At 34.2% G+C, this 23,009-nt stretch overlaps 3 protein-coding genes across 6 annotated transcripts; 2 read left to right on the top strand and 1 right to left on the bottom strand.

Annotated features, from left to right (window-relative positions):
- Positions 1 to 1,154: 1,154 nt before the first annotated feature.
- Positions 1,155 to 2,074, top strand: LOC118347973. Its single transcript, XM_035688675.1, has 3 exons — positions 1,155 to 1,383; positions 1,472 to 1,512; positions 1,595 to 2,074. Exons 1-3 carry the CDS (start codon positions 1,155 to 1,157, stop codon positions 2,072 to 2,074), a joined length of 750 nt encoding a protein of 249 aa, XP_035544568.1.
- A 2,948-nt stretch (positions 2,075 to 5,022) lies between these two features.
- LOC108979486 (phosphatidate cytidylyltransferase 1-like) lies at positions 5,023 to 15,441 on the top strand. Of its 2 annotated transcripts, none has more exons than XM_018950167.2 (12): positions 5,023 to 5,264; positions 7,559 to 7,696; positions 8,343 to 8,596; positions 8,731 to 8,882; positions 9,095 to 9,236; positions 10,445 to 10,601; positions 11,945 to 11,992; positions 12,088 to 12,174; positions 13,381 to 13,509; positions 13,604 to 13,660; positions 14,939 to 15,022; positions 15,114 to 15,441. In XM_018950167.2, exons 2-12 carry the CDS (start codon positions 7,628 to 7,630, stop codon positions 15,201 to 15,203), a joined length of 1,269 nt encoding a protein of 422 aa, XP_018805712.1. In that variant the 5' UTR covers positions 5,023 to 5,264; positions 7,559 to 7,627; the 3' UTR covers positions 15,204 to 15,441. The 2 variants fall into 2 exon arrangements, with proteins under 2 accessions (XP_018805712.1, XP_018805713.1); XM_018950168.2 differs by lacking the exon at positions 5,023 to 5,264 and adding an exon at positions 5,267 to 5,362.
- Positions 15,442 to 17,188: 1,747 nt separating this feature from the next.
- On the bottom strand, positions 17,189 to 20,960 carry LOC108979487 (alkaline ceramidase). 3 transcript variants are annotated; one of them, XM_018950170.2, is made up of 4 exons: positions 20,774 to 20,960; positions 20,365 to 20,423; positions 19,270 to 19,609; positions 17,189 to 18,009 (listed from the first exon to the last, which is right to left on the bottom strand). In XM_018950170.2, the coding sequence occupies exons 3-4, from the start codon at positions 19,521 to 19,523 to the stop codon at positions 17,496 to 17,498; spliced, it is 768 nt and encodes a 255-aa protein (XP_018805715.1). In that variant the 5' UTR covers positions 19,524 to 19,609; positions 20,365 to 20,423; positions 20,774 to 20,960; the 3' UTR covers positions 17,189 to 17,495. The 3 variants fall into 3 exon arrangements, with proteins under 3 accessions (XP_018805715.1, XP_035544270.1, XP_018805714.1); XM_035688377.1 differs by having other exon boundaries at positions 20,361 to 20,423; positions 20,774 to 20,949; XM_018950169.2 differs by lacking the exon at positions 20,365 to 20,423.
- Positions 20,961 to 23,009: the final 2,049 nt, after the last annotated feature.

Here is a 23,009-nt window from a genome sequence, read left to right as displayed (position 1 = left end):
TTTTTTTTTTTTTTTTCTTTTAGCATGTTTCTGAGGCATATTGATTTTTGGGTGATGCTATAGCCCCCGCTGGGGGCTCCCGCTGGGAGCTCCCGCTGGGGGTTTAGTGTTATTTTACATGTATTTTGTTTAAGTAATTTTTTATATAGATCTTTTATTATTTTAAAATATTTTTAAAAAATAAAATAAATTTAAAACATCATTCAAAAAATATTTTCTTAATTAGAGAGTAAAAAAATATATATTAAAAAATATTTTCTTAATTATGAAGTAAAATAAAAAATTATAAAAAATATTTTTAAAAAAATAAAATAAATTTAGAACATCATTAAAAATACTTCCTTAATTAGAAAGTAAAAAAAAAATCAAAATATTATTAAAATATACTTTCTTAATCACGAAGTAAAATAAAAAAATATTTTTTTATGATTTTTTATTTTACTTCGTGATTAAGAAAGTATTTTTTAATAATATTTTGAATTTTTTTATTTTTTAAAAATATTTAAAATTATTAAAAAATCTATATAAAAAATAATTTAAAAAAAAACACATAAAAAATACACTAATCTCCAGCGGGAGCTCTAAACGGGAGCTCCCAGCGGGAGATATAACATTTCCCTTGATTTTTATGCTGATGAGATATAGGGAGACAGCTTTAATTTTGTTGTCTATTGTGCACTGATAGAAAACAAGGAATTGAACTTTAAGAGATCCCCTTCAAGTTAAGATGGTAGAAAGCATTTCGTGCAACATGGTATAACTTTTATTTAACTGCTGCATGATGAAAAAGTTCATATGAAGATGAACAACAATGAAAATACTTGATGTATGTGAAAGCAATCTGCATATTTGTGGTTGATGTATGTGAAAGCAATCTGCATATTTGTGGTTGCTGTATGTGAAAGCAATCTGTATGTGGCTGTTGTTTCAGTAGCACTGTATTTGTAGGTTGTTAATTTCTTTTGTTGGGTTATCATAGATATTGCATGTTTGTATGTGGCTGCTGTTTTAGTAGCACTGTCTCTAATATTTGTATGAGTCTAGTTCTGATTTTTGGATATTATACTTGAATCAATGATGGATATCACATTTTATGAAGATCTATTTTTACCACTCTATTGCAAAGTGGCGAACAAGGTATATCCTGTACCCTAATGACTAGTAGCCATGAGAATATTGGACTTCAAGCAACACAATTGGAAGGTGAAAAAAGGCCACCTAGTAAGAAAACGCAACGAGATGTATCTTTCACTGTAGAGGAGGACAATCTCCTCGTGTCGGCTGGGCTCAATATTAGCATGGATGCTATACGGAGGACAGATAAAAAATACTCTCAAATGTGGGAGAGAATTAGCAATTATTACAATGAGCATAAAAAACCTAGTATGGCAAATCGTTCAGGGGGTCATTGACCAATCGATTATCAGTGATCCAAAAATGCACAAATAAATTTTGTGCTGTTGTGGCTCAGGTAGAATTTTGGATCCAAGTGGTGCGACAGAGTATGATAAGGTATGAGTTTCTAACTAAATTTCATTTTAAATTTTCTTGCTAAAATTATATTCTCACATTCTTGTTACATTCGCATATTTAGATTGAAATAGCTAAAATCATGTATAGAGAGACTGAGAAGGCCACATACAACATGGAACATTGTTGGTATTTATTGAGACACCAACCAAAATGGCAGCAACACGTGTCCATGTTGTCAACTAGAAGGAAACCACATGGGAAACGCCCTGCTATGGTGGAGTTGACTCCACTAGGAGACGACACGATAGATGACAACGTAGATGTCATTTTTGAGAGGCCTCCAGGGAAGAAGACTGAGAAAGAAAGGGAGAGAAAAAGGAAGGCTGCAGAATCTTACGATGCAGAATTTGTTGAGGCCTTAACGTGCATGACAAATGATAGAGTTGTTTTCATGTCTGAAATAAGACAAGCGACAAGTAAATTGGATGCTGATAGAGCTCGATTACTAATGGAGAAAAAGAGAAGAAATGATACGGAGAATAGGAAGATCGATATAGAGATAATGAAGATGGATCTTGCTGGCATGAATGGAATGCAATGAGAATATTTCTTGAATCTTCAAAAAGAGGTTTTTGAGAAATCAAGGAATCGATTTTCATCTCCATCTCAATCTTTATCTTTTGAAGATGTGTAGCCTTTTGTTGGTTGGGAGTTTTGGGGTTGTAGCCTATGCTATTTTGTGGTTTTTTGTTATTTTGGATTACAAATATGGGTGTGATGTTCGTAGTTTTATATGTTGGTTACCACTCTATTCATTACTCCTATTTTGCATTAGTTGATGATGATGTTTGTGAGAATTGGCTTGGTTACATTGAAGATCAATGGAATTATTTTGATAATATTGATATCGTGTGATTAAATTTTGTTTATTGGATTGTGAAAATGAAAATGAATATGATTATTAGAGATTAGAGGAGGTTATGAAAATAGAATTAATTATAAAATAAAAATTAATTATAAAAATATAAAAATATAAAATAATAATATTTTATTATTATAGAGAGTGTGATGACTAATCCAATGTGGACTTTAAGTTTTGAATGGTTAGCTAAAAGTAAAAAAGTTACATATTCTTTAAATTTTGAAGAATAAAATAGTCAATCTAATGACAATGCTCTTAGCCGTGTAGAAATATTTATATTTTGGGAAGAGGAGGAGAGGATCTCGGCTTCTTGAGATTGTGAACCCTGGTTAGAAAGGTAGAGCAGAGAAAACCAATAATAGAGAGCATGGGGAAGAAGATTGGGGAGAGAGCAATTTTTGAGAGAGAAAAATGAGATTGTCAACGTAGAAAAGGAAATAAATAGAGGGGAGGACAAATTTTTAGAGTTTCTCCTTGCAAACGGCGTCATATTGGAGTCGGAGATGTTTTTTTTTTTTCTTGCATCATGAGGTTGAGGTATTAGGGGCTAGGTTTTAAATGTGAAAATTTCAGATTTTTTCTTTTCCATTTACGAATTTAGATGTGAAAAATACATACGTGTTAAAAATAGTTTTCAACTTAAATTAATATATCAATTACCCATAAAATTATAATAACAAAAAAGAGTCTTAAAAAAATATACTCTATTTCTTTTCTGCATTTTTTTCCCTTTAATTCCTACTAATTTATTACCTAATCCAAAATTAATAACAACATTTGAGAACTTTTAAAATTTGTAATATATTACAATTTGTTCGAACTGTTCATATATTTATTTTGAAAGTAATAAATATACGCCATATGCAATGAATTATAATTATTGATATTATTTAAATTATTTATTTGCTACAAGTTATTTTTTATCAAAATAGAATTATTCTCTTTACGTATATTCATTCATTTTCTGTCTATCACCTGATTTAACGTTATAATCAAACGCTATAACTAACACCAATTAAACAACCTTTGATCTGCATGTTCCAGCAATCCATTCGGCTCGATCCCATTTTCTCTTGGACCTGCTTGCCCATATCACTTTTGGCTCCATTTATCACGAGCAATGCTATATACAGTCTCTATTTGGAGATTGCAATACAAGCCTAAATAATTTTATTTTTAATTTTTTTTAAAATTATAAAACTATCCCTCCTGAAATGATATTTTTTTTCATTTAATGAAAGGTCTGCACATGTAATCTCCAAGTTGGGACTGCAAATAGAATTTCTCATTTATCACTAATCTTGCTAGCTTGCCCTTATGGCATCCTATTCAATATTCCTTCTGTCAAGATCGAATATTATAGCTGATTATCTTCTCATATATAATGAGAAATGTTATTATGTTCTTTAATTTATATTATTCATTTTATCTTTTGATATGATATTATAATGTCATGTCACGTAATTTATTACAAAAATAACAAAAAAGTTTAAAAATATAAACATAAAAAGTTAGAGAGAATCTATAATTTGAATCTTTTTTTTTTTTTTATATTTTCGGATGAAATTTTGTTTTGAATATATATATATTTTAAATTTATTTAATAAGTCACGAATAGAAGATAAAATAAATAATATAAATTAAAAGGTATAGTAGCATATTGACATCTATAATACTCCAAATCAAAACAAGAGTCCTAGCTACTCCTCGATTTCTGGTTATTTCCATCTCATCTGCTCGGGATTTTAGTAATTATTCCTAATTAAATTGGCATAAACTATATAGTTTATGGAAATTGAATAGTTCATATACTCTGCCCACATGCAAAAGAAGAAAGAAAGGAACATTGCATATATAGAGGCTACTTGATTGAGACGTGTTGCATGGTATACCCTTATGATCAGCTTTATCATGTTTGCAGAATGTATTCTTTTCTTCATTTTTGTTCGCCTTCTTGTCTAAGTTCAATGACTATAGATTGATACAAAAAATGAAAAGAATCATAATTTTACCATATAGTATAAATCATCGATAATTTGAAGATGTAAAACAAATAATGTTAAATACAATCTCAGTGTGTGTAAATTCTATACATTTTTTTAAAATACGTTAATAAAAAATAAAATTTTTTTTTATATAAATTTTAAATTTATCTGCATAATTTAAAAGAGTAGGTAAAACTTATCCAAAATTCTCCTATGTGCATAATTTAAAAGAGTAGGTAAAACTTATCCAAAATTCTCCTATGTATCGTCCAGTCTAACATTTTTGAGATTAGAAAATTAATTTACCTTCTAAATTTGCAATTACGTGTTCTCCGTACGTACAAGTCCAATTTGAGGATGACACCAAAAATAAAATTAAAAGAAAATCTAAAATTTTATATTATTGTATATAAAATAATTGAAAAAATATATTTATTATTATTTTTTCTTTATTTTATAATATGATATTAGATAATAAATTTATAAATAAAATATAATAAATAATTAATATCACGTTATGAAACGATGAGATGATAAAACCGTAACGAAAATTGGAAAGATCAACACCATTAAATTGTTACTCAAAACAGTTTCATATATATATTTCGTTCGTGCAAGTGTTATCTCTGCACCACGTGTAAATCCGAACTGCCAATCTGGAGACTGGAGTCCTCTAGCATATGCATATCCATTATTTTGGGGGAACCGAACCGATTTCCGAAATAATTAAAAAAATTTGTACTTCCGATTTTTGATTTCTCTACTTTTTCGCACAAAGATAGTAACGAGAGAGCAACAACCAACGATACCTTCCCTTGCTTCACTCCCTCTATTATTCGTATTCGCCTCCCTTTTCCTTCTCTCTCTCAGCGAAACCAAACCAGGTATCAATCTCCTTTCTTTCTCGCTCACTCTCATATGCATGTATGCGTTGATGTTATTTTGGCAACGATTTTTAGGTTCAAATTTCGCTTTCGACAAGGTCTGCTGCGATTCGATTTGGCTCTGGGAGCTATTTTGATTCCCAGCGTTTTGTTTTGACTCCGCTGTAATATTAGTTCTGGAATTAGAATTGCCGAGCTGTTTTTTAGCCATTTGTTTATAGATTTGTTTTGGTGGGTTTCAGTCTCCTTGCTTTGAGAATTTGTTTGATGGAAAATTATTCGGTCGTCCTGAGTATTGTTTCATTGATTTTCTATTTGTGAAATATTGCTTCATTATCAATAAAGTGGAAATGCATGCTGCATACAGTTTGACACTTTATTATTCTTTTGTAGCTAAACATGCGTACGTAATGTGAGCGGAAATTATAGTAGTTCGGCAAAGAAGTTATTAGTTCCATAGCAAATGGGTTTTAATCAGAGTATGCGCTAGGTCAGCTGAAATAATAGTCATAAAGGTCATAAAGCTTAGTCTCCTGTGGATTGGTGAATTGGAGGTCGTGCTTCTAGACCTCTAGTTATGAAGTTTTGTTGTGCAAAACACACACACACACCAACGATGACAATCTAAAGTAAAAGCAAGCATGATCAAGCACACGACGCACAATATACGTGGTTCGGCAAATTGCTTACGTCTACAAAGTTGTAGAAATCTTATAAATCAGAGGAGATTACAATCACTCAATCTCAACTCACACTTTTTAGGGCCTTTTTGCTCTCTCACATAATTTGCACTCACTTGACAATTGTCATCTCTCAAAATATGCTGAAAGACGTACAAAACAAGTCAAATACAATATATTTATAGTAAACGGCGCTGAAAATCCTAATCTGGCAAAAATTATGTCCTTCGCTCGAGCAGCGTGTCGAAGCCCACTGTTGAGCGCACCTCGAGCGAACTCACGGGTTGAGCTTCGCTCGAGCGCCATGTCGAGCAACATCGAGCGAACTCTCTGTTTCTTGATTTTTTGCTTGCAGACCAGTCTCCACATGCACCCCAACAAGCTTACTCCCACTCAGGTTGATGAATTAGAGGTGAGTCTTATGATAAAGAAGAGAAAGAGTGTGGTTCGAGTCTCTCAGCGGTGGTTAAGCTACTTGAGATTTGTACATATTATCCTTTCTCACCACTATGACCGTGTTGGGTGTTTAGGTTAGCTTACAACTCGCTTGCTTAAGATAGCGTTATGGAACCATGTAGGCTCCTCCTGTTTGGTGGCCTAAAGGTTGATTATATAATGCTATCGCCTAAATTAGGATTTGAAGCTCCAATCACCCCTTTAATTATGTTTTTAAAGTTATGTTTGCTTGCTTAGGCTTCCTTTTCTCTTGGAAATGGCTCTTATGTCACCTTGGCATGTGACATGCATGCTTGAATTATGGAAATTAAGTTACACTTTGTCAGAAACATCCATGGATATTAGTCCTAGTTAAAATTTTGGTCATAGACTGTTAGAGCTTTTTTTATACGTGCACTCCTGGATCACTGCCTATTTCTTTGTGATCTAGAATCACATGCAGTCCTGGAAGATGAGGCTCTTGCTCATATGTGGTATATTTGATCAATGATCTAAGGAGAAAAGAACTTTTCCCTTGTATATATGATGTTTATGTGATCTCTATGGGAATGAGGTGGTGCCTATCGAAGAAAAAAAATAGGGACAGTCTGTTAAGATGGTTAGTTCATGGTCAATTGAGAATAACAACTAGGCTAGGGTCTTAGGTAGTTTGGCCATGTGATGGACCACATCAATTGGTGATGACATATTTTGACATATTAGAGACTCTTACAACCATGATTAGCTAGGAAACACTCTATGTTACGTGTCCTTGTTGGCCTTTGTGGTGGGGCTCCTGAGAATCCTGTAATTTGTCTCTTCAATTTTGTTGTTGTCATGCAATGTTTAAGTGGTTGCCTGATTCTCTCAGTCATTCATTCAAATGGATCAATAGGACTTTTCCATGTGAAGTTTAACTGCTTTGAGAGGTGCACAATTTTCGATGAAGCTGATATGGCCTTTGCATTGAAAATTTGTGTTTTGCGTTAAAAGAGTTTATTGAATAATATGGCTTCTGATCCCATGCCTGGTATAGTATTTATGCTGTTTGTTAATTCCACTTTATTTATCAGTTACCTCCATAATAATGTTCAATTCTTTATGAAATTCCACTCTCTTCTCTGCAACTCTATTTTCTATCTATTCCCTAATTATTGTATTGTGCATTTGATGTTTCAGGAGGCTGTTTTCTGCATCACCAACATTGCTGTTGTTATTCCTGTAGAGTAAAAATTGGTTAGAAGAGCCATGCAGAAAGATAATAGTTCCAGCACTCCAGCTCCTTCTCGTCTTCGACATCGTAGACGTTCAAATGAGGTTGTTTGCATAATGAATATGCGTATGGCCTAAATTGGGTCTTGTGTGTGTGTGTGTGTGGTATATTTGCTATGATAAAATTGGCAGACAAAATGGCAATCATCTTGTACTACTAATGGAGACAACCCAAGATTTTATTATCTGTTACATATCATGGGGTCTTTTTGTTTTTATTTAATACTAATTCCTTAAATTTATAGTTGGGGGCTTAGCAATGATATTGCCTCTGTAATCTGTGTGAACAAGTTAATTTTAATATAAAGTTCACCCCTTTTGGCAACCATCAGTAGTAATCTATTTGGAAAGTTAATATAAACAATTCTGATAAAAAAGAAAGAAAGTTAATATTAACAATTTTGTGAAAAAGAATGTTCATTAGGAGACCTTAGGGATTTTTTCTTTAGTACTTTGAGTTTGTGGGCTAAAATTTTGTAATGGTTGATAATTTCCAGAATTTGTTTTAGATTTCCTTTTGGTATTAGAAAGTAGTAGGTATTTCTTTTGTATACGTCCTGTGTACTTGGGCTTATGCCTATTCTTGGGAATAAAATCTCTTATTACCTATCAATTTTTTTTTTTGGGAAAAGTCATAACTAAAAAGTGAGTATGACATATATTTGATTTCTTTTTCTTCTTTGGCTGTCAGGTTATTCCAGAGGATAGCAAAGCAAATGGAAGCCATTTACTTGTTAATGATCATAATAAATACAGGTCAATGTTGATCCGTGCATACTCATCTATTTGGATGATTGGGGGCTTTGCATTTATTGTCTACATGGGTCATCTTTACATAATGGCCATGGTGGTGGTTATTCAAATATTTATGGCTAGAGAGCTGTTCAACCTACTCAGGAAAGCTCATGAAGATAAACGTCTCCCAGGATTTCGGCTGTTAAATTGGTATGAATGGCATTTCATTGACACTGTCAACTGATTTTTATTTCTAGGAGGGGAGTCAACTGACGTTATTTGAAATTAAGATTTCATTTATTACATATTATAAATATTTATGTTTTTCCAATTTCTGTGCTCAGGCACTTTTTCTTCACTGCAATGTTATTTGTATATGGCCGCCTTCTCAGTCAACGGCTTGTCAATACCATGACAACAGAGAGATTTTTATATCAGCTTGTGAGCAGCCTTTTCAAGTATCATATGGCTATCTGTTATTTCTTATATATTGCAGGTTGGTTATACATGTTATCTTACAATGGTTTTGAGCAATCTTGATATTAAGCACCCCTTTAATGATTGTCTAATATTTGAGATGTGGTTATCATAAAATGAGTTTAGATCTCGTATTAATTCAAAATATTATATTTCGTATGCATGTGGCTTTCTTTCTGGGATATTGCTGATTGGTGTTTTGTTTCTTGTTTTGGTTTGTTATGGGGTCAGGATTTATGTGGTTCATTCTTACCTTAAAGAAGAAGATGTACAAGTATCAGTTTGGCCAGTACGCATGGACACACATGATACTAATTGTCGTGTTTACACAGTCCTCCTTCACTGTTGCCAGCATTTTTGAGGGAATTTTCTGGTAACTTTCTTTAGAGTGATAAAATATTGATTTTGGATCTTGTTGACAAACTATATTATAAGTTGATGACATTTGTGCCATTGAGTTACTTTTATCCCCTTTCTTTGGTAGACTCCTTTTGGGGCTTTTTTCACCTCTTTTGTGATACTTGCATTTTAGTGGGTTACTTTTACTGGATTTTAGTGATAAATTCATTTGAAACTTGTCCGGCAGGACTAATGAGTCCCCATTCTGCTTGTTAGATCTCTTGAGAATCCTAATTGCTTGTTGCATTATTGGTGCTTTCATACCCTCCAGCAAGTGGATAACTAACATGAAAGGTGGTATGAAATTATATGGTAAATAATGAAAAGGTAAAAGTATAATTTTTAGAATGTCTTTAATTTTTTTAGAGGTGGCACAACTTCTGATAAGAATCTCATTTACTTTTTGAAAAAAAGGTGAGGGTTATAGGAATTGAATAAGCATATAATTGTCTTTTGGAAAGTTTCAATGTCTAGAGAGAATTGAAAAAGGAAATATTATCATCTTTTTTGAGATGGACTTATCAAAATTATATTTTTTTGACACTAGAATGAATAGTTAAAAGGGCTTGGAGTTTCTATTTTATTAGTAGATATTATCATGTTTCATTAGTAAATATCTACTGATGCATTTTTTTATAGTTAAAAGAAAATATTTCTGTCCTTTTGTTCTGTTCTGTTGCAACTCTCACATCTGGCTTGACAGATTGAAAAGGTAAGCGCTTGCTTATAAAAAAAAATTCCTGCCCTGGACTGTGCATGGATAATTGTAATTCTTTACTTGCTTTTGGACATTTCCGCCTGATGTTTTGATTTGGTTTTTTTTTCTTTGAAGGGATTGTGTCTTTACCTTATTTGTTTATTTCCTATCAATAAAATTTAGAAGATCATGGAAATAGTAAATCTCATGATGCCCACATCCTAAATAGCTAGCCTAGATTTTAATATGACAACTTTGAGAAGATACATTGAAGGGCTATCAGTTACGGACTTACAGTCCTTAATTTGTGCGCTGCAATGGAACTCATACCACATTTGACCCTTGTATATCACTTCTTCATGTATAATTAATTGCATTGATATGCAAAGACTTCTATGCTCTTTATCTTGGTTCATCTGGCTGATAGTCAACTTTTTAAATTTTGATGTTCCTTTTGAGTTTTTACACATCAGCTACTTATGCAGGTTTCTTCTTCCAGCAACTCTTATAGTCATCAATGATATTGCTGCTTATTTCTTTGGTTTCTTTTTCGGAAGAACTCCTTTAATCAAGTTATCTCCAAAGAAAACTTGGGAGGGATTCATTGGAGCGTCCGTTACCACTATCATCTCTGCATTTATGGTAAGCACAGGTTTTTTTCCCTTGGTCATGGTAAACACATTTCTGTTCTATTATGTTTATATCGATTGCTGAGCCACTTTTGCTGAGCCACTTTGGGGGGCATTTCAACCGGAGTTACAGAGGCCATCTCCGGTTGCCCTCTCCTACCCTTTTTTGCTCATGAAAAAACATAGGTACTTATTAACAAAAAAATCCGATTAGTAAACATACGTTTCAGTGAATGGCAGTGCCATGCACCAGTTCTCTCAAAATGGCTTGCACTGATCTTGCACTTTAATTAATCATTATACTGGGCTCTGAGTGCAACATAATGGTCATAGTAGATCTCAAATTTTCCCAAGCGTAGGTTTCCTATATCATGAGTAGATAGGATATTCTTTTTATGAGTATAAATAGATAGGATATTCATTACTTCTATTAAAGTCAAGTCACCATTTATCCACTTATGCCTCTGAAACATGGGGTTTAACATGATAATAACCTGATTTATCAAAAAAGAAAAAGAAAAAAAATCGGTGTCAAGTTGAATGATTTTTTTTTTTGATAAGTGTGTCAAGTTGAATGATATATCCTGTTTAGGTTCTGTAGGTTTTATTTTTTTGCGTTAGTGATTACTTTGCCAATAATGTTATCAAAATGGTCATGAGACATTAGTGATTAGTCTCCTTCAATTATTTCTTTCCTTCATTTTGGTTTTCTCCTATGCCTAATGCGTGTATTTTCTTTTGTTGGTTACTCAATTTCACCCTATACTTGGCAGAATTTGATAATAGTGTCATGTTTCTCACAACCTTACCGCTTTTATTTCTTAAATGAACTTATAAAATTGCAACATGCTCCTTGGACCTAACTGTTGATGAGGATCCCCATCCCTTCATTTGATGGAACTGTCCCTTATCCCAGAAATATGCATATGAAAAGTTTTTCATTCTTCTAGCTAGGCTGAAGTGTGTTTTCAGCGCTTCAAATGGAATTTTCACTTCATAAAACATTTCACCATCAAATTGTTCCTATTCATGTTTTTAAACTTCTGGCCATGTTTCTTAAATTCATGTTTGGTTACCAGGAAAGTAATTACGGGTGAGCTTTTTAGATAGTGATGTTTACTAGTTTGGCAAAAATTTGATGCAACTTCCATGATCTTCTTGTATCTGTACCTATAAAAAAAAAAGATTTTCTTGTGTCTGTTTATAGCTCTTGCTAGGTGTCTTTCTCTTGTATACGTCCTGTGTACTTGGACCACGCCTATTCTTTCATTCTTATTAATAAAATGTCTTTTACCTATCAAAAAATTAGGGCAAATGGATATCTATAAACATTTATATGTTCACTTGTTTATGCAGCTTGCAAATGTCATGGGCCGTTTTCCATGGTTAACATGTCCAAGGAAGGTAATTTGATGGAGCATAAGTCATTGATGTTTGAAGATGCATTAGTCTTGGGAAAAAAACTATATTCTTATTTTTATGAAGTTGATGACATGCAGGATTTATCAACTGGTTGGCTTCACTGTGATCCGGGCCCATTATTTAAACCTCAGCATTTCACTTTACCAGGATGGGTTTCTCAATGGGTGAGTTGTGGAATTCAATTGAATCTGCTTCTATGTAAGTTAGTAGCATGCATTTTTACACGTGCAGTAAGTAAATCACAAATTGTCCCAAGTTTCTGATAGTATTATCTGCAATCCTTATTTTAACTATCAAAGAGAAAAGTATCCTCTGTAGGCATATAATATGTATAATGTGTGGTTTAAATTCCAAAATGTATGAGACTCCAACAAGAAGAACACATGATTTAGTTGACTATATAAATTTATCCTTCCTCATCCTAGAAAAGGGGTTGTTTCACTCTTCCAAATATCTGAATGACTGGCCATGCTGCATCTAGTTCTTGTCAAATTTGATTTTTCTTTTATGGAACTAAACCATAAACCATAACTGCCGGAATGCTGTTCATCTACTCAAGATTGTTCTGTGTGTTTTGTGCTATCTCTTCTCAGACTTTTCCCTGGAAATTCTTTGTAATGCTGTTACTTCTATCCACAAGAATAGCATTGCACTTCTGGACATTTTGTGAACAAACACTGTTAATAGTCAACCTGTATATCGTGATGCATCCCTGGCCTGTACATTCATTCCATGTGTGGTGTACCTATGTTGGACTTGGTTAGTAAGCAGGGCTGAAAATATCACTTACTACTCATAGGAGTGAGATATATCTACTTTCATGTGTAAACATGTTAGTTCTAACTTAATACTGTCTTATTTCAGCGTTTTGGTTTATTTGTGCTGAAGTTCCAACTCGTAAAATTAGTGAATCAGCTTTTTCCAGCTATTAGAAGTTGAAAACATGGCTCTTGTCCACCTCTGAAGCTATTTGAAACTATGGAACTTGTTATGTCACCAATTGTCCCAAAAACTTAAACTGGAGGGAAGAGTTGAGCTTAATCATTTAATTAAATGTTCTAATACTTCCTCTCACTTGCAGGTTAGACTCTCAGTAGGTTCAACACGTAGAATTTTGTTAATTAGAATAAAGCTAAAAAGTGTAGTCAAATTTCAAATTCAGAACTGCTGCTCTGATACCATGTTAAATCATCATTTCAAAAGTTTAATTGATGGTAAGAGATGTTAAGAATTATTTCAATACCTTTACAGAACTCAAGCTACAAAAAACTTACCAAGTACTGAACTTCTGTTGTAGCAAGTGAGATGTAGATCTTATCTCTCTAGAAAATTATGGAACCCAATTCTAATGCAAGTTTTCTCATACACAGTTTCCTTGGAAAGAGGTCTCGATTTTGCCAGTTCAATGGCATGCTCTCTGTCTTGGCTTGTTTGCATCTATAATAGCACCTTTTGGAGGCTTCTTTGCCAGTGGTTTCAAAAGAGCTTTTAAAATCAAGGTCTGCCCCTTATTCTTTCTAAATTTATGTGAATTAATCAAGCTTCCAAGATGTTGTTACACACTATTTGCTATATTTCCCCCTTTTCCTGCAGGATTTTGGTGATAGTATACCTGGGCATGGTGGAATTACAGATAGAATGGACTGCCAGGTAAGCTTTGATGAAGTTTGGATCCAGCATGTTCCTATGAACTACTAATTGTAATATATTTTCGATAACTACTAATTGTAAGATTTGTTATTATGGCTTCTCATAATTTTTCTTGTTCTACTTTCCTGGTTTATGTAAATTGTTTTACTCAAGATAAACTTGATTACCATGCCTAATGTATGTGTGATTATTCATAATGTCATTTTTGGCAGGAAATCACGATGCCTTGCTTGTTTTATTGCTATTTTGTAACCATAAATTATGTTTTACTCTTAGTAACTTCTATTGAAAACCAAAAAAGAGATTTAAAAGATGAGTTTACCAGGATGAGCCTGAAACTCTACATAAAAATGCTGTACGAATAAGGCTAGATACACAGAATACTTTAGAAACCAGAAGTAGAGCGTATTGATAACCCAGTGACAATAGTGGTGAAGAATATACTGAGGTGCTTTTGATTAAGATATCATGTCTGTATTGGATTTGAAATTGGAAGTATATATCTGAATTTCTCAATTGCATTTCGACCATGGCACTTTTCAAATCCAGGTAGGAGACATTGATTACTTGCTTGAGCAAAGGGAGAAATAACTCAGATTAAGAGTTTAACCATGAATGCTGAAAGTTACATGAGCCTGCTTAACATGCTGAAAGTTCAGCTTTTGCTAACTAGTATAATCAGTGTAAACTGTAAAGAGTGATGGCCTCCACACTAGGTGCATTCTTTCTCTGTTAGGATTCTGGATGCATAACGTTGCATTCTTCCATATAGACCAGGATTCCTGATGCTGCTAGTAAGCATAAGCTTGTTCCCCTCTTGTTCAATGTTGTTATAGTGTCGTGATTTGAGTACTAGCTTATTGGTTCCTTCAAATGTCACTTTTGGTCAGCTATTGCTACTTAAAAGCTGGCAATTACGAAAGCCTTTCTTTTTCTCAGTCTAGAGTTTTTGGTGGTCTTCTATTTTTTGTCCGCATTTTCCTTTGTTTTTATTATGTTAAGTGCTAAAAAAGACTTACCTTAACCTGTACCTTACCTACTGCTTGAAATAGCATCTGCTTTATTTTGAGGGCTAGCTAGGTAATTTAGGCATTATGATGGTAAATTTACAAATTAAAATTTCACTGTTTAACTTTGTTGAGTTTTGCTGGATAACCATGATACGGTGATACCTTGTTTGTAAATTGTAGACTTGAACCATAAGTCTGTTGATTCATCAATTAAATAAAATTTGGCTGTCATGCATTATTCTGTGACTAATGAGGTCTGCTACTGTAGATGGTGATGGCCGTATTTGCTTACATCTATCATCAGTCATTTGTTGTGCAACAAAACCTCTCAGTTGATACAATCTTGAACCAGGTACTGCGTTTACATGCTTGTGCATAAAAATTTGCCTATCCATTTAGATAGCATGAATCAATATGTAAGCTGATATGAAAATGTTTTTTAGATATTGATGAACCTCACTTTCAAGGAGCAGCAAGCTCTATACATAAAGCTTGGGGAGATCTTGCAGGAGAGGCTTGTGGGAAGGTCTTAGATATGCAGGACCCGGGTCTTATTTGGTGTCCTCTCTCCCCTGCATGTTACATGCATGGTGGCATGAGGACGAAAGAGAAGATTATATTTGTATATGGTGTTGTGTTCTAATTTCCTAGTGCAGCCCCATTCAGATACTTAGTCTGGGTAATTCTTCAGCTATCACACTCTGTATAGTGTATTTTAGCCATTTAATATAAATGAGCTCTCAGTGGAGAGTGAATCTCTCTCTCTCTCTCTCTCTCTGAGACTAATTGGTTGGATCATTTCTTTTTGATAGTCCAAAGAATTTGCTTTAGTTATCATCTTGTTGGAGGGTAGTAGTTGTGTTGGGCTTGGTTGGGTTGTCGAATGACACGGTAAGTGAGGTTTATTTATAAATTTCTTTTACCTTTTGATGTTTTTCCCAAGAAATCAAAAACAAAAAAGTGGGCTGAACAACAATTGAAGAAACCAGCCAGATCGATCGCTGGAGCATGGAACCGGTCGTCCAACAGTAAAAATTTCTTAAAATCGATTTAAGCCGGTTTGGTTCCGGTTTGAAACTTGTTTAAACTGCCGAACCGGTCAATTAAATAGATATATATATATTTTTATATATTTCGTAGTTAAAATGATGTCGTTTGATTTTAAACTAAATGGTGTCGTTTCGATTTGAACTCGTCTTCTTTCCCTCCCATTTTTTTCTCTAATTTCTCAGTTTCTCTCGTTCTCTCTCCTCTGCAACACTTTCTCTCTCTACTCTCTCATATGAACCTCGCTGCTAGGGAGAAAACTGCCAAAGAACTGCCAGAGTCGATATGGCCGGCATTTCTCCTTCCCATTGGCCGGTACGGTTGGTTGTTCCATGCAAATCCTCTCCATCGGTTGGTGTCGGTTTTGGTCAAAAACTGGGCCGATAGGGTTAATGTCAAGAATTTGGCTGCTTTGTGTAATTGATGTGTTGGAAGCTTGTATATAGCATGGCTATCTCAGAATCTTTTCAACAAAAAGGAAGAGGAGCAGCATCTACAAAATTGCTTCGAACGCCATCTCTATTTGGCGATCATTTCAGAAAGAAATTTTAGGTAGGAGGGCTAGCACAAATGGATGGTGGTAGCCTTTTCGTGGAAGTTTAGAATTGGGCAAAGCAGGTATGAAAATCAAATAAGATTCAAACGAGACCGACAGGCTTTTGATCATATTGAACAAGAGTCGAATGAAATCATCAAAATTTGAACATGCTGAAATTCACCCAAATGTTGTAAAAACTCCCAAGCGGAAGCAATCCGTAAGTTTACAGTTTTCAGCACAGAGCTGCGTAGACCATACATAGCATACGCTTTGAAAAACCTATTAATGATGGATACAAACCAAAGCATGCCTCTTTCTTTTGAGTTCTTATGTTTATATCCAAAATGCTCATCTTGGCATATTTAACTCACATCCCAAGATCATATGATTCGGAGAAGGAGAATCTGCATGCGTTTTTTACCCATCTATTTATTGAGAACATGTAGATAACCTGTTGACTAGGAGTAAACAAATATATAAGCTGTAAAGGGAAAATTGCCCCCGCAAATCACTGCTTTTGCAATATGACCAAACTATCAAAGTTGAAATTTTACACCCCCAACTACCATTTTTTTGGCCATTTATCCTTCAGATCCAACCATTCAAATTGTACCATGTCCCTATGGAGGCTAAGTGATATATTTAATAGCTTCTTGGTCTACAAAAGTGGTAAATTGAAGGGATAAATAGTGATTGTTCCAAGTTGAAATACATCACATTTGTCAACCCAAGCCTGTCGATTGTGAAAGCAAAAGTTGGCTTTAAAGAGAATATAAGCTCCTCCGTGAAGGATAAACTATGACCAGCTCATAATATGAACCCTTCCATTGTGGAGAAGTTTCGAAATAAGTCCATCACAGTTAACTGGCTTAAATAGGGGCAACAATATTACCCAAAAATGGAAGTTTAAATGTTGAATCAAAGACATGAGACTAAAAAAAATCAAGAGTCACGAATATCTCCAGTTAAATAACAATCATCGCAGAATCACAAGTTTCTAAAACCAAACAACAAATCTAAGTATCCAGAAACAAGCCATCTGATCTCATACTTGCCAGCAAAGACATAGATATTGTACATGCTCTATTTCTACAAGAAAAAATTTGACTGGATCCCACGTAACCAGTGTAATATTCCATCTAGAAAACAAAACAAAACTGGCAGCTTGCTTACGTCTGTCAACAGCCAAAACTTCTCAAGAAAGCCTATATAACTTGATTTCATTACCTTGGTGTCTCTTTCATTGAGTTTTTGGTTTTTCGATCTTCACATAGGGGAGAACACCCATGATATGGACAACTTTTGGGGACCATTCACGTTGCTGAGCACGGCAAAACATCAAGAAGGTATTTGCGAAGTAGGAACTAATGGCCATGAAGATGTGCCACAGAGCATGACCCTGTGGATTAATGGGCCAACCAGATATCTCCTTGCAGAAAACACGATCGCAGAACCAACACAAGCTACTTAGACAAAGGGTAGCCACATATATCTTTGCAAGCCGCTTAGCAGAAGCATCTTGTGTGTGAATGTAATACTTGTACATTCGAGGAATGCATAGAAGACACAATATAAAGTAATGCACCTTGAAGCCAATGCCAAGTTGGACTATTGCATGAACAACAGCAAAAACAGCACCATAAAGGAAGAGGAAGGTAGGCATTGTGCTACGGTAGTGCCAATCTGGTGAGTAAAGGATGTACATATAAAGTAGCATCTCCCACACCATAGGAGTTTCATCGCTCTGCTGTTGCCTGGAAATGTTCAGAACGCCTTCAATTCAGCAACTAATCATCCAAAAATAAATTTATTGTCTAATAGAGTTAACTTTATCCTGACACAGTGCGACCAATGTTATTTAAAGGAAGAGAAGACTAGCAGTTCTAAAGTGAACGTGAATGCATCAGAGTGCGCAAGTGCAAAATCAGTTCTGCCAAACACATTACACATGATCGTGTAATTCTGTTAAACCCCTTTATATGCTGCTCACAAGCTTGTTACTTGCACATGAAAGAGGACAACAGGTTTTTCACACACCATTCACATTGAGCTAACCGACTAACTCGACTCAAGCCCTTATCCCAACTACATGCATCTGAGTGTGCTTTTTTTTTTTTTATGTCAAGGAACATCTCCAAGGCAGGGCCCTTCGGACCCACTCCTGCAGAGTAAACCCCGGTCCCGTGCACCGCACCCTCAAAAGTTTCCCTATAGGGAATTGGTTAAATCGTCAACTTTTCACCAGGAGGTGTGGCCCCAAAGGATTGTTTGCACCCAAGAGGTGTTGAATCTTGGATCTTGAAGGGAGTGATACCCCAAGACCAAGGCCTACACCACTTGGGCCAACCCCTTGGGGTTGAGTCATGAGTGTGCATGTTTCTTTCAATTACATTAGTTTTTTGGTTCCCATTTTCTTAGATGCAACTCATCCCTCCCTATCTGGCTATCCCCCTCAACCGAGGCCTACACAAAGTTTTCAAATCCTTATGATTCCACAAAGTAAAGATCTGTATTTCTTTTTTTATTTTTTTCATAGGTAAGTAAAGATTGTATTTCTAGTCAGTCATCACTTTTGTCCCTTACCATATTCATAAGACATTCCCTAGCACCAATCCTTCTAAATCACATAGAATCCAAGAAGCCTGGATCTTGAGGAGAAAATCAAGCAATTGTGACAAGGCATGATCTAAATAAACATTAAAATGGTAATATTGTGACAACCAAAAGGAGGAGTAGGATGATTACAATGCCAAAGTATTCACCTTTTACTTCCCTTCAGGTCCACAAGGCTTGCAAGGATAAGTTACCATGGTATACACAACACGAAAGAACAGAAAATTAAAGAGTGTTGCCCTATTTGAAAATTTTCGTCTCAAGTAATTCTAAGTCTCACTGTTTAGGCTGCAATAATCTAATTTACATGTTTTTTTACACTAGTACCAAGCCCCCCACATTATATGAGTTAACCTGACACATACATTAAACTTCTGAATACGGCTGAGAAAATTACTTACCCACGTTGCAACGTGGCATGGTATAACATGTTTCCAATGGCAAGTATCATATTAGATATGTGAAGAATGGTAAATCTCTTCTCAAATCGTTGTCTTAAGGCATTGATAAGACCGATGAGGGCCAAAAGAATGGTCGGGATGTTGGATATTGTGTTGTAAAATTCTGCAATATAAGAAGAGTAGGCATAATTCTTCTCACAACACTCGATAGTTGACGTGACAGGACCCCAGAAACTTGATATTCCCTCAGCCATTCTTCTCTATATGTTCTGTGAAATATTTTAGTAGAATCCTTTACCCTACAGAGTAGCAGAAATCACAAAAGTCGCAAACCATGTGCCTGCAGAAAAAAAAAAAAACTGATTGGCAATACAACAGTTTATTCATGGAGGAAAACTCAAGTATGATGGGAACAACTTGAACAAATCACATTTACAAGTTTCTTAGATAGTGCAGCGGGAGAATATAATTAAGAAAAAGTTGTTGAATACTTATGGTGTGTATGCCAAAGATAAAAATAGGTCGCAAGCCAAAGCAATGCATTTATGTCTGTGAATGTTCCCTTCCTTCACAGCTGCCTAGTGTACTGTGGTTATAAAGATGGGCAAACAAGCAATAATGATGTAACACCACCACGTCATAAACTAAACTAAATCAGATATGCCCTTAAACATACTCCCAAGTTAAAGACCAAGGCTTTAGAGTAATATCTCTTGTGATAACACAGAAATCAATTTTGAATAACAGAACAAAGAATCAGATGAGAAACTTTAAACTCGCAAAACACAGGTGCGAATGAATAAATTGCCAACGACAACAGCAAAAGAAAAACAAACCGTATAGATCGCAAACATCTACCGGTCATAACATGTATCAAGTAAACATAACTAAATGAGGAAAAACAACGCTCATAATGGCGTCCACACGAAAACTAATAACAAAACACAAAACACTATCCTATAGAGCATTATACTAAAATGCAACACAATAATCAGCCCAACTATTACATGAAGCATGAACGTATCGCTTGCTCAACAAATGAATTATAGAAAAAGTATGAAAAAATAAAACAAATAATAAATTTCATATACCCACTCGCAATTCACCAAACAGCATTTCGATCAAATGGGTTTGCTCGGCAACGTATCGATAGTCTGCCAGAATTCAGGAAGGAAATAAGCTACCTTAAAAAAAAAATATCGTCGGCCCAGATTAACAGAGAAAAAAGTTCAGCAAATCACATCAATTGACAAATACGACCAAAAATGCTGAAAAATCCAATCTCAACCATTTCATTACTCGAAACTCACACACCAAAAATAAAACTTCTCGTGCTAAAGAAAACAGAACAAATCACAATCACAATCAACGGTTCCAACAAAACAACCCCAATATAAACTCAAATATATGAAATAAAAACAAAGAAAACAAGAACGAGCTCCAGAAATTGAAGACATCCGGACAATACATATGTTATGCTTGCATTGGAGTACATAAAACTAACCGTTTTTCCTGAATCAGATCTTATTTCTCTTGTCTGCTATAACCGAATCCCCGTCTCTCTAAGCTTGAACCGAGCAGGGGATAACTGGGGGCGCAAGGGCAAAGAGAGATTCGCTTTTCGGATTTCGAGGCATGGGAGGAGGCCGAGACTAGTTATCTCTCCTTATTATGATTATGTTCTTCAATTTGACTTAAATTAGTTTCTTTCTTTATATAACTGTTCTTTATATATTTATATTTAAGTTTATATTAAAATAAAGCTTAAAATAAGTAATTTATTTTAAAATGATTGCCGGCCCATTTTGGAGCTTCAGACTGACAACCCAGGCCTGGACATGCCGAGTAATGTTGAGCTTCAGCCCAAGAAACTGAACAATCTCGTTTTATGACTTGGATTATGGGCTTATGACAGTCTCATATCCTTTCAGCACTTCAACTGTAGAAACGTAAATCTAAAAGTCAATTCAGGTTATACGATTATGTTACTTGGGTTCATTTAGATATTTAGGAAAAATCTAGTTGTAAGCAATCCTGCATATTAATATACGCATTAATTTAATATAATTGATCAGAAAGTAGACTTTATTAAAAATAGTACTAATTTAAATTTAGAATATGAAGACAACAACATTAATACATAGATTAGTACGCAACCTTGTTTGTACATAGCAAAACTCAGATATTTATAGCACGCAACATGTGCCATGACGGCACAAGACGTACATTTCCAAAATAGAGATAATCAGTTCGATCACCTCCCTCGATGTATTAAAAAAATATATTTAGAATATTTCAGTATATCTGTGAATAAAAATTTTATATATCATACTATTATTTCATTTTCATCCCACTACATAAGATGTGACGCATTTATCATAATTAAAATATTTTTTATTAGATGATTTTTTATTATCTAATAGTAATAAATGTGACACATCTTAAATAGAAAAATGAAAATAGGATGAGAGTGTAATATATAACATTACTCATCTATGAATAATAATAAAATGTTTGAGTTAAGATATTTATTGGGTTTTATGAAAAGAGAGAAAAAATTAAATTTTTTAATATAATTTTTGTTTTAAAATTTCAAAAAAATAGTATTATTTTTTGTATTTTGTTTGAGAATTTGGAAAAGTTATAATGATTATGAAAAAAAAAGTTGAGGATTTGAAATTGAAAATAATTTTATATTTGAGTGATGTTTGAGATTAAAATATCTTAGAATACTTGAAAATAATTGTATTGCTAAATGGATCTTTAATCTCTATTAACCCAACTAGTTCAATGTGTTGATTATGGATTAAGCAAGTTGGAACGAAATTTGCCCGCTTATTAATCAAACTTGACACATTGACCGACAACCTATATATTATGAGTTGTGTTACATAGAAGCTCTACACCCTACACACCACTTAAAAATATATGATTTTACTTTTTTATTATCATATTTCATATTTCAATTCAATATGAAATATGAGAATAAAAAAGTAAAATTATATACTTTTTAAGTGGTGTGCAGAGTGTGGTGGCTTATGTTTAGAATTTTTCATATATTATACCAAATTCTAACCATTTAATCTTATATTACACCAAACAATAAACTATTTTAAACTAGGGGTGCTACCCGCCCCTACGGGACGGAGGCACCCCTTCCCCGCACCCCGCCCCGCATAGGGCGGGGGGTGGGGTTTTCACCCCTATCCCCAACCACGGTGGGCGGGGTGCGGGGCAGATTCCTCTTTTCACTTAAAAAAAACACTACATTTATTTTATTTAAAAATTATTTATAAGTGTAAAAGTAATTAAAAATATATTTTTAGATCCAAATTATAAATTTAAATTTTTTAAATATGACTATAATTTAAAAACTATGTAATTTTAAAATTTACTAATGCATATTTTGTATAAATTATAGTGTATTAGTTTTTAAACTATATAGTTTTTAAATTTGTCAATGCATATTTTATGAACAAGTCTAACAAATTGTAATATATATATTTATATATACACAATTTGTAAAATATAAATATATATTTATGTTTATATATATGTATATAATATATATATATATATATAAATGGAGGCAGGGGTGGGGCGGGGTTGGGCCCTCCCAGTCACCAACCCCCGCTAGGAGCCCTAGATGCTGGGCAGGGGGCCCTGCCCCCGCATGGGTAGAGCAGGGCTGCCGGCCCCGCCATGCTGTGGCAGAGCGGAAGTGGGGCAGGGCAGCTGGG

Source organism: Juglans regia, chromosome 3, assembly GCF_001411555.2.
Source record: "Juglans regia cultivar Chandler chromosome 3, Walnut 2.0, whole genome shotgun sequence".
Taxonomy (NCBI): domain Eukaryota; kingdom Viridiplantae; phylum Streptophyta; class Magnoliopsida; order Fagales; family Juglandaceae; genus Juglans; species Juglans regia.
This window is presented reverse-complemented; position numbering and strand designations above follow the sequence as displayed.